Source organism: Panulirus ornatus, chromosome 4 (assembly GCF_036320965.1).
Source record: "Panulirus ornatus isolate Po-2019 chromosome 4, ASM3632096v1, whole genome shotgun sequence".
NCBI lineage: Eukaryota > Metazoa > Arthropoda > Malacostraca > Decapoda > Palinuridae > Panulirus > Panulirus ornatus.
In genome coordinates this window covers 7,287,047-7,302,860 of record NC_092227.1, presented here as the reverse complement: position 1 = coordinate 7,302,860, position 15,814 = coordinate 7,287,047, and the positions used below count along the sequence as shown (strand labels likewise).

Here is a 15,814-nt window from a genome sequence, read left to right as displayed (position 1 = left end):
ATCACATTCCTGCGGGAAATCCTTCTCCTCCTTCTCCTCCTCCGCCTCCTCCTCACCATCACCACTCACCTGCTTTATATCAAGTGTCAGTTCTTCAGATCCCGAGTTTAAGGGGGATGATCAGCGAAGGTTAAGCGTTACCTCACAGCAGTAGGACAATAGCGAGCGTTCTTACAAAAAGAGAAAGAAGAATGTCGGCTTTTTTAAGCTGGAGGAGTTTTACTCATATTCTGAGAAAGATGGTGTATCTCGAATCATTTGTGTGTATGTGTGTGTGAGTGTGTGTGTGTGTGTGTGTGTATTCTCGTGCGCTGACAGGATGCTGCGCTCGTGCTAGCCGCGCCTCCTTGTCAGCGAGCAGCGCCGTAGTAGTAATAGTAGTGCGCTACAGACCGTAGGCGCAGGTCGTGTGTGTGTGTGTGTGTGTATATATATATATATACATATGTCTAAAAGTGTGAGGCAGGAGCGTCAGTCGAAAGGATCACGAGACGAAATCATTCGTCATACTCGTGGTCTCTTTTCGAAGCTTCACAGTCATTGATACGGAGGAGGCAGTTTTCGAAGCTTCACAGTCATTGATACGGAGGAGGCAGTTTTCGAAGCTTCACAGTCACTGATACGGAGGAGGCAGTTTTCGAAGCTTCACAGTCATTGATAGGGAGGAGGCAGTTTTCGAAGCTTCACAGTCACTGATACGGAGGAGGCAGTTTTCGAAGCTTCACAGTCATTGATACGGAGAAGGCAGTTTTCGAAGCTTCACAGTCATTGATACGGAGGAGGCAGTTTTCGAAGCTTCACAGTCATTGATACGGAGGAGGCAGTTTTCGAAGCTTCACATTCATTGATACAGAAGCAGTTTTCTTCAAAAGAACGTTTAAACGTTTTACTGGACCATATGTTTCGCCGTCTAGATTATTTTCTGTAAGAGGTAGATAAAGAGATAGATTAGATATATATACACACGAAGAGTCTCAGAATATGACTCCCCCTTTCTCCTTAAGGGAAGATGTTCTTGTGGGCAGTGACCTTGAGAATGCATCAGCCAGTTCCGAGGGTAAGATATATATATGTATATTCACATGTGTGTAGTTCGCTTGTTAACCGCCAGATCCCCACTCTCTCTCTCTCTCTCTCTCTCTCTCTCTCTCTCTCTCTCTCTCTCTCTCTCTCTCTCTCTCCATTCGTACTATTCTGGTGCTGTTTCTCTGATGCTGAAATATACCATGTTGCGTGCTAATGGGGAACGGGGGGAGTGTGTGATTGCGAAGGACAGTTCTGACGTGTGTGGTGATCTGCTCTGTGGTCTGTGCTGGTGGGATAAGCTTTGATGGTTAAGACGGATGCTTCGCTGGGAATTTTTTGTGTGTGAGATGACGAGTCCCTGAATGTTTTACACATGTAAACATTACTACACACACACACACACACACACACACACACACATAAACACATTCACACAGTCACATACCCATACAGGCAACATACGAGAGAGAGAGAGAGAGAGAGAGAGAGAGAGAGAGAGAGAGAGAGAGAGAGAGAGAGAGAGAGAGAGAGACAACGTATATTAAGGGACATTCAACAAAGGGGAGGAGGCACAGGGTGCTGAACTAGGAACGTGATTTCATCTTCCATCATCTGAGTTCCCGTTGATCACTCGGCCACTAACACCCCCTGAATATCAGAAGGAGTAGGGTGGTCTTTGATACGCCGGTGGGGCGGCACAGTAAATGGTCTGTGTTGGCGACGCAGTGAGTGAGAGAGAGAGAGAGAGAGAGTGTCGGCGCGTGAGGTTACCACTGGCCTGAGTGATGAAGGTTTGGCGCCGTGTTGCAGGATGGTACGGCACGACGCCGGGTCTGCGGCACGAGGAGGCGTCATGGCTGCGCAGGGCAGCGGCAGCAGCAGCAGAACCCCCACCTCCCGTGCCGCCGCTACGCGACCTGTACACCTACGAACTGCTGAGTCTCACGGCCGCCTGTGTCTTCATCATCGCCATCGTCGGCACAATAGGTGAGTGAGACCTCGGAATCCCAGACGTAAAAATCTCTCTCTCTCTCTCTCTCTCTCTCTCTCTCTCTCTCTCTTTCTCTCTCTCTCTCTCTCTCCTCCCGTCACAGGCGTGGGCTGCGTGGCAAGATAGATCAGGTTAACAAGCCCTCAAACGAGGACATCTCCTCGTTACACAGCTACATCGTCTGGTGTCATTTTTTCTATTTAGACTGTTATAAGCGACATGACCTCGTCTTCTAGTCGTAATGACTTTTTTTTAACTATCTCGAAGTCCAGCTCTCCACCCACAGTGTGAACTGTGCTGTGGTCTGTTGCCCACCTACGAGACCTCAGCCACAGCAACGCCCTCTGGAGAGAGAGAGAGAGAGAGAGAGAGAGAGAGAGAGAGAGAGAGAGAGAGAGAGAGAGTTTGCCCTGCAGGAAACATCTGTTCCTTCCGCCATTCATCCCCTGCTTATTGGAGTCTGCGATGATGCTCTTCATGTCCAGTTCCTACGGAGACCTTCACCCACCTGGGATACCAGCGTCACGTGACCATGTTGATAAACATTACGTAAACCCGCCTGTCCCCCCGCTGCTGCTACTGTCATCTCCTCCCACCAGACGTGGTAGGACTAGACCCCACACTCTCCACCCACAGTGTCCTCATGTCGACAGCCCTCGAGGACGTAGGCCTCCTCCAGGGATGATCCTTGACCGTCCTGGCAGCTGTAGAAGTAATCATTACGATCGCTTACCTCTTAAGAAAGACAGGTATCGAATACATCGACATTTGACGAGGCAGCTTGATAACGTAGCTGCCAGAACATGTACATCCGGCAGCGTACAGAGAGCTATGACCTGGAGCATTGGAAGCGTCGGCTTCTGGTCTACACCTGTCAGACAGACATACACTGTTGAGCGCTGTATACGTTCAGTGGCTTCAGAGGCCCCCTGGTCCTGGGGTATCGAAAACTTCAGTGGCACTGATATTCACGAGGATATCCACCTATTATACCTAAAGTCCGCCATAGCCTGAGCTATGCCCTCCATCATGTAACAGTCAACGTCACTGTGTAAATTAATTATTTATGTACCATGTATAGAGATGTACTCTGAACCTCTCTTGCCAAAATACATTTAGTGTATCGTATGCCTTTATACATGATGTATCCTCACCTTCCCTCATATTGTTATGTCGGTCAGTATATATTGTATGCTGGGAATCATTGAACCTGATTGATGTCTGAGATGTACTGTGTGCATGCATGCATGCTTGTGTGTAAAGGTACCCTGGCCTTACTTTACGTGGTAACTGATGTCATTAGAACAGTTCCTCCATCGTTGTCGAGACGAGATGCAACCAGGTTCTCAAACCCAAATTGTGGCCTGCCAGTCACACTTGTGTGTTGATGTACTGCACCCACTGGACGCTCTCTCTCTCCTTGTCTCCACCTACGCCTGGAGATGGTGGTGCCCTTCATTCATACTCCCATAGAAAACGCTTTATCTGTCTTTACCCAGACGGATAAAGCCTCATAGAAAGAGAGAGAAGTCAGTTGTGATCAGAGACGAACGAATAGTTATCATCCTTTTGAAATCTGTTACTAATCAGACTTTAGCCAGGGAAGGGTGTGAGGTGTGTCATATCACCATTGCGTATCGCTGTTTCTGGGGAGTGGTGCGTAGACGAGTGAGTAAGGCGTATGAAAGGACAGATGATGACTGTACACTCACTGAGGAGTCGGCGGCACCTGCTGTGGGTGGTTGTGTAATCCCGCGTAGCGCCAGTGGCCAGCGGCCTTGTCCCTAAGTATTCCCACAGGAAACAGCTCCAGATAAGCGCTGATGTCGTCGCCTCTGTCGTACACCAACTTCGCTCGAGAATACAACACCCAGGTGAAAGGCAATCACTGTATCGCTGACCGAGGGTGTTTATCGAACACCTCCTTGGTAAGGGGGAGAGCAGGGAAGAAGCATCGGGAAATTCCGGAGACATGAATGATGGATGAATGAAGCCGCTGTTCCCAGAAATCATGGGGAGTCCTTGTCCTTGCGACAGATCCTTGGCTGAGTCGTGGAGTTCATTGCGACAGCTCATGTTGGGTCAGACATGAGCGGGCTCATCATCACCATCATGGATCACCAAACCTGTCTGGTTCCAACCACCAGTCTTTCTTGGTTCATAGATTTACATCCATCACGCCATCCTTGTCCAGCCATGTCCTCGTATACTACAGTTTAGTTTCCCATGTGTCTTTAAGTTCATATCGCCCACCCTGGCTACGTCATGTGTTCTTATCTCTGATTCATTTGTATCATAAGTCTTCTTAATCATCTTCCAATACTTGATAACCTGTTAACTCATACCACCAATCTTTGCTGCATTGTAAATTCTTATCGCTAATCTTTGCTGCATTGTAAACTGTTGTCACCAATCTTTGCTACATTGTAAACTCTTATCACCAATCCTTGCTGCACTGTGAACTCCTAATCACCAATCCTTACTACATTGTAATCTCTTATCACCAATCCTTACTACATTGTAATCTCTTATCACCAATCCTTACTACATTGTAATCTCTTATCACCAATCGTTGCTGCATTGTAAACACTTATCACCAATCCTTGCTGTACTGTAAATTTATACCTCTTACCATTGCTGTACTGTAAATCCATACCAACAACCTTCTCTTTAATAATGTAAACTCACACTCCTACCGTCAGCTCACCTAACCAGTCCTTGCTTGGGGTTGGAGCAATGTCCCACAGGCTCATACTGTCACCCCCTGTTGTGTCACAAGCACATCCCATGCTCTGCTCCACGCCCACACAACTAATTCTTGCCCTGGTGCTTTTGAACTCCCGTGCCTAGTTCCCTTGGTGTGTTTGAAGCTCATTCTGTCGGCCACCGTTGCTCTGTAGGCTCCTACTGCTGGTCTCCATGAACTACGGGTCCCCGTTGTTGTGTAAAGATCATATTACGGGTCTCCGTTGTTGTGTAAAGCTCATACTAATGGTCTCCGTTGTTGAGTAAAGCTCATACTACGGGTCTCCGTTGATGTGTAAAGCTCATACTAATGGTCTCCGTTGTTGAGTAAAGCTCATACTAATGGTCTCCGTTGTTGCGTAAAGTCATACTACGGGTCTCCGTTGATGTGTAAAGCTCATACTAATGGTCTCCGTTGTTGTGTAAGCTCATACCACTGGTCTCCGTTGATGTGTAAAGCTCATACTAATGGTCTTCGTTGTTGTGTAAGCTCATACCGCTGGTCCTTATCATCCTTGGAAGGCCACCACCTCACTGGCCATCACCAGTATCCTAAGGACCCGCTCCGTGACGTCATGTGTCACCCCGCCCTCCTTTGTTATATCCTAGGGCATGTCGTGGGCTCAGGCGACAGGTCGTGACTGTGTCATTAAGCTCTTAAGGTAGCCAAATCCCCCTCCCCTCACCACCACCCTGCTACTGTGGGGGGGTCATGGTCCACTCAGCTGTTTTGCTGTGCGGTGCGCACAGTCACATGGCGAGGTTTGATACCGTGTGCCTTTGACTCTCTCTCTCTCTCTCTCTCTCTCTCTCTCTCTCTCTCTCTCTCTCTCTCTCTCTCTCTCTCTCTCCACCACTGTGGTGTGCAGGATGTCGTGTGGAGTCCAGTGCGATAAGGTGCAGGTGGCCGAAGACAAAGCTCTGGCTATATTTCTTAGTAGTTGACGCGAAGAGTAAAGTTTTTAAGGTGATAAAGAGAGAGAGAGAGAGAGAGAGAGAGAGAGAGAGAGAGAGAGTTTCAGAAAAGGGGTTCGTTCGTTGGTGCGTTCGTGGGGTGGGAAGGGAGGGTTGATTGACTTGGAGGGACGGGGTGTCAGGAGTTGAAGAGTGTGGGAGGGAGTTGGTTAAAGGGGAGGGGGAGGTCGAGTGTGTGTTCTCAAGAGTGCCATTACTGGCACGGGTCGGACATGCGTTCTCGGGGTGCCATATATATATATATATATATATATATATATATATATATATATATATATATATATATATATATAATATATATATATATATATATATATATATATATATATATATATATATATACATAATATATATATATATATATATATATATATATATATATATATATATATATATATATATATATATATATATATATATATATATATATATGCTGGAATTACAGGGGTTAAAAATAAAGGAGTTGAAGTGAATCCAAACGTTTTGTCTCAGTTGAAGTCCAGTGTCACGAAACGTGTGTGTGTGTGTGTGTGTGTGTCGTAGCTTCTACAATATCGCCTCCTCATCTCGCCAGGCAACGTCCTCGCCGCCACATCCCTCCTCCTGAGTAAGAAGCTGCGACAGAGCCCCTCCACGGCCTTCATGGTCAACCTGCTGGCCTGCCTCCTGCCCGTCTGCGCCGTCGGGATGCCCATGTTCGGCGTCGTCTTCCTCTCTGTGAGGGACTATGGCGAGATCCCCTACACGGACGAGGTCGCCATCTCCTCCTTCGTCCTGGGACTCATCCTCAGCCAGGTCCACATCCACACCATCTGTGCCCTCGCCTTCAACAGGTACGGTTCCTCCTTCTCCTCCTCCTCCTCCTCGTCCTCCTCCTCCTCCTCCTCGTCCTCCTCCTCCTCCTCCTCTTCCTCCTCCTCCTCCAACTAAAGCTTAGTTAAGCTTAGATGTTGCCTGGATAGACAGTAAAGCATACGATCTGTAGACGGTATATATATGCATCATTCGGATCAAAGTTAAGTAGATTCTATTTTTTTTTTTCTAACCTAATTGTCATAAATGTAATGACTTCCCAAACGTGTAAGATCTGATCTCATTTTCAGTATAAATGAAGGAGCATATTCATCACTGTGGCGCCTCGAGGGTGCAGTGGTTCGTGTTCTTGACACACATACTCATTGCTTGGGGTTCGATCCCCCAGCGCACTCAGCCGTCGTACATCATTCATCTGGACGGTAGATTAAGTGGGTAGAAATTTAGCTCAGGACGTGGCAAGGCCTAGCCAGCTGAGGGGCTGGCTAGGGTTTCCCCATGGGTTATGTGTGAGGACTTTGTCCATGCTGATGACCCCTTGCCTTAGGGTCAGGTACTTTTACTTCTACTTTACAATTAGTCACTTTGATACTTGGGGTCTTCCTAGTACATACTAACAGTATTACGATGTAACTTGCACCTTTGAAAGTGAAGAGGGAGCTGTTGAGATCAGAGGAATGTGTTATGCTCCGTCAATACATCGGTACCTACCTACCGTCCACGCACTCTGTCTCTGTTCCCCTTGAGATCACAAGACCGCCATTCAAGGCTTTATTGAGACAGTTCTCTCGATTGGACAGTTGTTCATTCTCCTTCATCTGTCTTTCTCAAGCGGGAGAATACCACGTACTTCAGCCAGATGACGTGTTTCACGACGTGTTTGGAATCATACGATTCGAATCTAAGAATATGTGTGGATCCTTCATTTAGGGAAGCACTCGTTGTCTTGACTGTTAACAGTCGCCGTGGTTGCCTCTTGTTCCTTCGTGCTCCCAGAGCCGAGAGGAGCGAGTGACAAGACTGGCAAGTACTCGTAAACTTCGGCTGCGTGAGCCAGACCCAAGCAATGACACCACCCGCGACAGAGTTTGATTGTTGAGTTTTGCCGCTGTGTTTACTGTGCACACCACCCCGTGCTGTGGACGGTGGCGCAGAAGAGGATACAGAGTGAGCACAAGGTCTAGAGTGTGTGGGGACTCGAGTATTATAGGTTACATAGTGAGGACTGTGGCCTGGGCAACACACCGAGTAGAATCTGGCAGTTTACGTGGTAAATGAAATGTAACACAGTTGAACAACTGTGATTAGGTTACGTGTCGAGATGAGTAACAGAGAAACTATTTACATTGAGTTATGATAACTTCTCAAGTATCCGTGGCAGAACATTGTTATGGATGAGGTGTTTGCACACACACACACACACACAGCAGATGCAAGATGTTAGAACCATAGTCACATTTACGGATCAATACTTATGATGAATTTTCTCTCCCCCTGCAGGTTGATGGCTGTCATGTGGCCCATGACGTACAAGAAGGTGATGCAGCCCCGGAGAGTTCGACTCTACCTCCTCATGATATGGTTGTACTCGGCCTTGCTCTGGGTGCCGCTCTTCTTCGGGGTAATGACCACTGTTGTTGTCCTCGTCTGGCATAGTATTAAATGACCTTCACTCAGCTTCTAGTTATTAAACACATTTATTTACGTTGTCATTAAGAATGATGTGTTATTCTCTTATTTTTTTTTCTCTCTTATTTCTTCTCATTTTTTTCTGATTTTCTAACCTGGTTCTACCATGGTTTAAGATTATGACTATTAGGTCTCCTGCTTTCCCTCCTTCCTATGTACTTCCATTTCCTCCCAAGTACTCCCATTTACTCCCACGTCCTTCCAAGGACTCTCGCGTCCTCACATGTACTTCCACGTCCTCACGTGTACTTCCACGTCCTCACGTGTACTCCCACGTCCTCACATGTACTCCCATTTACTCCCGTGTGCTCCCCATACACGAAGTTTAAAATTTCCGATCTCATCTACCACCACAAAGAGCCACGCGAGGAGCCAGATGTCTGTTGCTGTCTGCATCTAGTTGTCTTCCTTTGTTTCCTTTGACGTACTTTAACGTATCTTTGATATGAATCCAAAGTTAAAATTATATTTTTATGAGAAGCGTGTGTGTGTGTGTGTGTGTGTGTGTGCGTGCGTGTTTCTCTTTTTACCAGCAATCCTAAGTCTCCTCCAAACTTCCGTATGTTATACAATTCGATGCATTTAAATTGTTACGGTGCTTCCTCGTTTTCTCTCCATCCTGACGACACCATAATTTCATCGCTCGCCGATGAACACCCCTGTCATTCACCTTCGTTAAAGACGAGTACTTCTCAACTCCATACTTCAACTTCAACTCCATCCATACTTCATCGAAGTAGTGTTCAAGAGCCTCATATGATCTCCTGTGACCGAGGTGACGATCCCTCTAATGATTATTAAACACGGTCACAATTTCTTTGAGACACATAGAACTTGACAAAGAGCAGGACAGAACTGTTAGGTCTTCCCAGTGTTCCAGGGAAACCGAAGGTAGGAACCACAGGGCAAGCGCGTAGGAACCAAGACGAAGTTGTGAATCGTTCTTCCGTCGCCTTTGTTAATTCCCCTGGTGTGCGTCTATAACCCTGCAGATCAACGGCAAGCTGGAGATCGAGCGTGAGGAGCTGATGGTGTCCATGAGGGACGAGTCCCGCCACAAGATCGGGAAGGTCTTCCACGTCTTCTTCACCTACCTCCTGCCCGTTCTCTTCAGCGCCATCTGTTACGTGACCATGTACGTCAAGGTAAGAAAGGACTCGCGTTGCTCCTCTCTCTCTCTCTCTCTCTCTCTCTCTCTCTCTCATATATATATATATATATATATATATATATATATATATATATATATATATATATATATATATATATATATATGATATTACCGCCTGCCCAAGGTTATACCGCGAGTGAAAAGCCGCCTTTGGCGAGGCTGCATCATTAGGAGTTCGGTCTCATCAAAGAACTTCAAACTCCAAAGGGGTTCATCATTCCCTCACTACAAGAAGTAGCGCAGCCTCGGAGCAGCGGGAGCTCCTAAAAAGAGGTCCTGGGTAATTCCAGGACCCTTTCTTAGAAAGGGGTCTTGGGAATATATATATATATATAATATGTATACATATATATATATATATATATATATATATATATATATATATATATATATATATATATATATATATATATATGTATATATATATATATATATATATATATATATATATATATATATATATATATATATATATATATATAGCTTTGATCTGTATATGAAACGTGAAACTTGCAGTCTCAGCACCCCCTTTTATAGGGATTTTGCAGTGCTCAGAGAGTCAGCCATGTCCACTGGCTGAGGACATACATCAAGAAGTGTCTCTCATGTTTTGTATGTGTTTCGGGTAACGCCAGAGCAGTGGAGTAGTAGTCGCTCTACGTCTAAGTGTGGAAACTCCACCCTGGGCATGAGGACCCTTATGAAATGTTGAAGAGATACTTGGTGTCCAGAGCGCGAAAAGAGAGAGTATGACCCGTGTTTGTCGCGGGAGTGCAGTTGCAGATGTGTGTATGTTTGGCGAACTTGGTATTCAGGGCTGCCTATCAGAGACGAGGGGTTTGAGTATTTGTTGGGTCTTTTCGGCACGAATGTGTTTTGTCGATATGATGATAACTAAGGCTGGAGGATGTGGAATGGATGAATACAGGTGGCTGAAGTGTGGGGTTCAGGTGAACTTTGTATTTCTGCGTGAAGTTTGGCAGGTAATTATGAATCAATTACATGGGTCAATGTTGTTGCACAGAATGTATATATGTAAATATATATCTTCAAATGTATATACAGACAAATAGACTGAACATGATAAGAGAGAAAGATGTTTTCACATACAGTCACCTACTGTCGTACAGATTCATGACATGAAGCACAGACATTCATTATGTGACGTAACCTCGTGTCTCTCTCTCTCTCTCTCTCTGGCGTCTTGACAGGTGCGCCAGTCACGGCAGAGGAAGGTGGCGCGGCAGCGTTGCAAGGCGGCCGTGGAGACGACCGAGGACAACGTGATACGCCTGTGGGACGACGACGTCACTCGCACCATCCTAGTGATCTTCCTGGTGCTGTTGTCCTGCAGCGTGCCGCACGTGGTCGTCCACGTGCTCCACCTGCACGAGAAGTTCCCCGCGGCCTGGCTCCTCCTGCACGTGGTCTTCTGGTTCCAGTTCTGCGTCGACCCCGTGGTGTACGTGTCCATGAGCCACCAGTACCGCAGGGCCACCTTCGAGTGCCTGGACAGACTCTTCCGTAGCATCGGATTCCTCCGGCCTCCGGAAGACGATCCATCCCTCGAACCCAGGAACGAGTTGAAGGCCGACTCCAACATCAACCTCCAGTCCACCTGGAGGAAGAACATGGACACTAACCAGAAATTCCAGTTCGTTACGGAAGTGAACACCTGAGGGCATGATAACGTCACCCGGGTGTCCAAGGTTGTGTGTTACCCGTTGGCCTGAGTTGTGGCGCTCGGTAGTGAGAGTCTTTGGTTACCGTCTGTAAATACTGTATCGCGAACTAATGACGATAGTGTTTGGCTTTCATGCAGCGAGACGAGAGTTCAAAGAGACGGTTAAGGAACCTTGTGTTCACCTTCTCAGCCACGACACAACACCGTCTCCTGATGTGTCTCGGGCAAGAACGAGTCTCGTGGGTGCGTATCGTGAGCTCCTCAAAGAGACAATGTTACTGATTCTTCGCATTATCAGTGTACAAATATTTCTTAATCTCAAGATAAGCAGGAGTTAAGGTAGAGAGGATGTATATTTGTTGAAGTCTATTACCTAATTGGTGTTACACGTCTGTGGATATAAGAAAAAGAGTTTTACCCTTTTGGGAACCCGCTTCTTATCCTTGCATTTTCATCATATAGGTTTTGATTCCTAATGTTGCTCGCAATTCCTTTTCCTTGATTTGCTGCGCATGTCCACAGCTCTGTTGCTGATGGATTTTTTTCTCTCATCCTTTCCCACACCTCTCTTGCCTAACTGCAAGCTGCGTACTCTTGTTCTAAACTCTCCACGTCTTCTAAGAAATCGTGGTTTTCGAAAGATCTATATGTAGTTATCTCTCTTGCCGTATCCTTCTTTCTACGAAAGCGTTTAGACCGACAGCTTCTATCCTCCCTTCGTGACTCACTCTACTCAAGTTTGGTCCCGTTTCTGTTCCATTCCTTTGGTCCCTCTCTGGCAGTATCGTATGGCTCCTCGATCTTCCTATATTTCTCACTGTCCGTTTATTTAGAGTCAGTTTTGAGACATCAAAATTTAGTTTGCCTCCCTCTCGATCCTTCTAACATGATATTTTTAAAGAAAACTTTGGCATAATGTTAGATATTCATATTCCTTTCATAGTACGTGGTACTTACAACCTGGCCTGTTTGAATAGCTTCCCATTTTTATACGACCACTGCTGCTCTTGTCAATGTCTCTGCAATATTTTGCGCTTCCTGTTACTCCACAGTTCTTGTATGATCTTGACATCACCAGCGAACGTATTCAGGTGTTGTTTGGCCTCGTTTGGTAAAACATTCACATTAGTAAGGAACAGTGGTGGCCCCAGCACAAAACCCACAGGGATTCCACCCGACACTCTCAACCTGGCTGAAAAGGTTTCCCTGACATGTGTTCTCTGCTCCCTCCTCCCAGCTACATAGTAGCTTTAATCCACTAGCGTAGCTGTTATCTGTCACCAGCTCGGGTACTTGGTTTTGCCTTCAGTGTTTTGTAGGGTACACTACCATAGACATTCTGGCAATCCGACTTTTGTACAATCCACCACCCCAAAATTTTCCCCTAATACCCTGCTCATCATCTCATAGAACTCCTTCCGCGTCTCACCATATTTATTCTTTTTTTTTTTATCTATCTGTATTACCTTCACTTACATAGCATGTCCTAGTCAAGAAATCTGTAGAATATGTTTACTGGTTAATTTCTCTTTCTTGCCTCATACTTACGAGCTCCATCGGTCTCAAATGCAAGGCTCCAACTCTTTCACCTTCTTTTTTTTTCTACATATTGGTACTAATCTCGGTTGCCATTCTATTTGGAGCGTTGGCTCCGTTAAGGGAGATCTTCAGGAAGAACCTCACCCAGGGGTTGGACAAGGGTCTCCGGGCTTTCTGTGAGTACAGAAGGTGAGATACCATTCAGATGACACTTTTATGAAGAGTCCAGCTCCTTCGTGAAACACTTCACTTCCAATGTGAAGTATCTTACCCCTCCCCACCTGGTGGTGACGTGTTCCCAGAAGCTCCGAAGCAAATCTGTTTCATCTGCTTCAATTTATCTGAGCCAAAGTAAAAGCCTCACCAAGAGCCAGTCGGAACGTCTCTTAAAAAACGCTTTTGAAACTTGTAATTTTGAAAAGAAAGAACTGGATTTTTTTTTCATTTCATCCCTCTGGAACTTTAGTGTTCAATTCCTTTTTCCACGGCCTTAGAAATGTTTGGGTTTTGATCGGTTGTAGGTTATAGTTCATTCTGGTGGAGGTATAACAAAGCATATTTACGTTAAGGATATATTGTATTTTAATGATTGCAGGGTTTGCTATGTGCATCTCTTCATGAATGTCGAATGTTGATATGATTCCATAGATAGATATATATTGAAAGGATCACAATTTTGCCCGTGATCAAGTATATTCCTGTGAGTCCAAGGGGAAAATGAAACACAATAAGTTCCCCAAGTGCATTTTCGTGTAATAATCGCATCATCAGGGGAGACACAAGAGAGAAATATAACAGTCAGTTGATATACAACGAAGAGACGTAGCTAGGACGCCATTTGGTAAACATGCGATTGTCCAAGACGGACAAACGTATTATGTAGACAAGGTGAATTGTTTACAAATTTTATCAACAATAAAGTTGTCAAATTTGTATAGACCATCACTAATATTAAGAATATGATTCTCTCTGTATTTGATAATAGAAGTTTCAATGACATTTCTCGTCCTAGCTACGTCTGTTTGTTGTAAATCAACTGACTGTTATATGTCTCTCTTGTGTCTCCCCTGATGATGTGATTATTACACGAAAGTGCACTTGGGAACTTATCGTGTTTCATTTTCCCCGTGGACTCATAGGAATATATATATATATATATATATATATATATATATATATATATATATATATATATATATATATATATATATATATATATATATGTGTGTGTGTGTGTGTGTGTGTGTGTGTGTGTTACAGTACATTTTCAGAAACAAGAACAATGAAGAAGATAGATTTGAAGGTATTTATTATTATAATTTTGTACATAGAATTAAATACTGACACACGCTCGTATGCTCATTAGAATATCTTTTTACCCTCTACTTGTACATAACAAATAAATGTAAAATATATTCTGTTTTCTATCCATTTTCTTTGTGATGTTACGAATACCTTCACTTATGAATAGCTCACTAATTTCTGCAGTGTTTCAGTTTCCTACAGGCCTAGTGTAGACTATAATGGATTCGGACAACCAGACAGTCTTTTAGCTAAAAGAAAAAATCCACATTATATGCGCGAACGTGAACACAAAATTCATGTCTGAACATCTACGTTCATTCATCGATTCCATCCTGTTTCCGAGAGAGAAATTATTCGCTATGATTTTACAATAAATCTCCCTAGGATGTTAACATGATGTATCTTCACATGCGCGTCTTTCAAACACGGATGTAAATGGACGCTTCACCTAATGCGCATCTGTGTGTGATATAACGAATTTCTCATTTATGCCTTCGTTATTTGTGTATCTGTCCATCAAAATAGAATATGTATTTCAGTGTTTTCTTCGCAATGTCCCTTTGTAGCAATGGTTAGAGGGAGTGTTTGACTCGCCTCCTGTATTGTCGCCTACCACAACGACTCCCGTAAGGTACTCAGGAATGTTTCTACCTTCAAAAAGATCAGAAAGAATTAAAGTACTGAAGTGTTGGCACATCACCTGACCCCTGGATCGCTTAACACCTGACATATCCACCAACCCTTACCCTACCCTCTTTCCCTAAATCACCCTTTCTGCCCACCTCACCTCACATACCTGACCTGCCATATAATCTATGCCATCCGAGCTCACGCCACACACCACACAGTCCAAACCCAACACCCTCCCTACGATACAATTTGTACGTTTAAAGTCGTGGGGGTCAAAATTCCTTGATGCCTAATGCAGGGGCGAAACAACATCGTATGTAAAACTCATTGTAAACAATTGAGAAATTGGCTCCGCTCATTTTCTCTCAAATAAGACGAACCCGAGACATCAAAATGTGTCTAAAAACTGATCACCTGAATTTTTCAGTCTTTATGCCAAGTGCCAGCGATAGTCGTCTGTCACTTTGCTGGCTAAATCGTGTAAGTCAGTTTAATGCTCTGAATTTTTGTGGTATTTCTTGACGAATTCCTTGGTCGTTATTGCTTCCAGTAATCGTTTAAGCTGTTTCAATCGTTCCCGAGCACAGCGCCACCTCCCCTTATACAGCCATATATACAAAAATATGACCAGCATATAAGCCTACAATCTATCTGTTTTTATCCTTGATGTGATAGTGTGTGTGAGGACATTAAAAAAGACGTAAGGTACATTCATCAGGAACGCGTAAGGGTTTTAGGGGAGATCTTAATTGACACGGGGAGTGTAACTACTTGTTCGTAGCTCCCGTCTGGTCGTTTGATGGTCAAGGACCTATGTGAGGTTGGTAGCCCTCCCTGCCATGCTCCATCAGTTAGGTCTTGATCTAGTGTTGAAGAAGTCGGTGCTGGTCGAGTGTACGTGTGTGCGTGTGTGTGACCCGTAAGTGTAATTATTTATTTTCAGTTGTGTCAAGTCTCATTGTATCTTAATGGTGTTGTGTCCCATGGATTTTTTTTTCTTTCATTTGTATTCTGCAGAAAGTATGACAAAGACATTCAGCGTAAAGCTATTGAAAACAGGTGAAAGCTAAATAGATATCATGAGGTTTTGACTACAGTTAAACAATCCAGTAAAGTATCGAATGATTACTGTTATCACGAAAGATAAAACGTTTATTTTTTTTTTTATGTAATGGAGGGTATGCTATGGTACTGTTATGTTCTGGGAACATACGAACAACAGCCCTGTCCCATTCCCAGCCACAGT

At 44.6% G+C, this 15,814-nt stretch overlaps 1 protein-coding gene across 1 annotated transcript; it reads left to right on the top strand.

Annotated features, from left to right (window-relative positions):
- The first annotated feature begins 394 nt into the window (after nucleotides 1–394).
- On the top strand, nucleotides 395–14,471 carry LOC139765605 (protein trapped in endoderm-1-like). The gene is made up of 6 exons (XM_071693255.1): nucleotides 395–1,057; nucleotides 1,837–2,013; nucleotides 6,312–6,570; nucleotides 8,051–8,171; nucleotides 9,232–9,384; nucleotides 10,622–14,471. The coding sequence occupies exons 1-6, from the start codon at nucleotides 982–984 to the stop codon at nucleotides 11,087–11,089; spliced, it is 1,254 nt and encodes a 417-aa protein (XP_071549356.1). The 5' UTR covers nucleotides 395–981; the 3' UTR covers nucleotides 11,090–14,471.
- The last annotated feature ends 1,343 nt before the right edge of the window (nucleotides 14,472–15,814 follow it).

Bases quoted from the DNA above. Each gene is read 5' to 3' on its own strand.
- LOC139765605 (XM_071693255.1), top strand. From the start codon at position 982: ATGACTCCCCCTTTCTCCTTAAGGGAAGATGTTCTTGTGGGCAGTGAC. The intron at 1,058-1,836 runs GTAAGATATATA...GCCGTGTTGCAG, and splicing joins TGCATCAGCCAGTTCCGAGG to GATGGTACGGCACGACGCCG. The intron at 9,385-10,621 runs GTAAGAAAGGAC...GCGTCTTGACAG, and splicing joins ACGTGACCATGTACGTCAAG to GTGCGCCAGTCACGGCAGAG.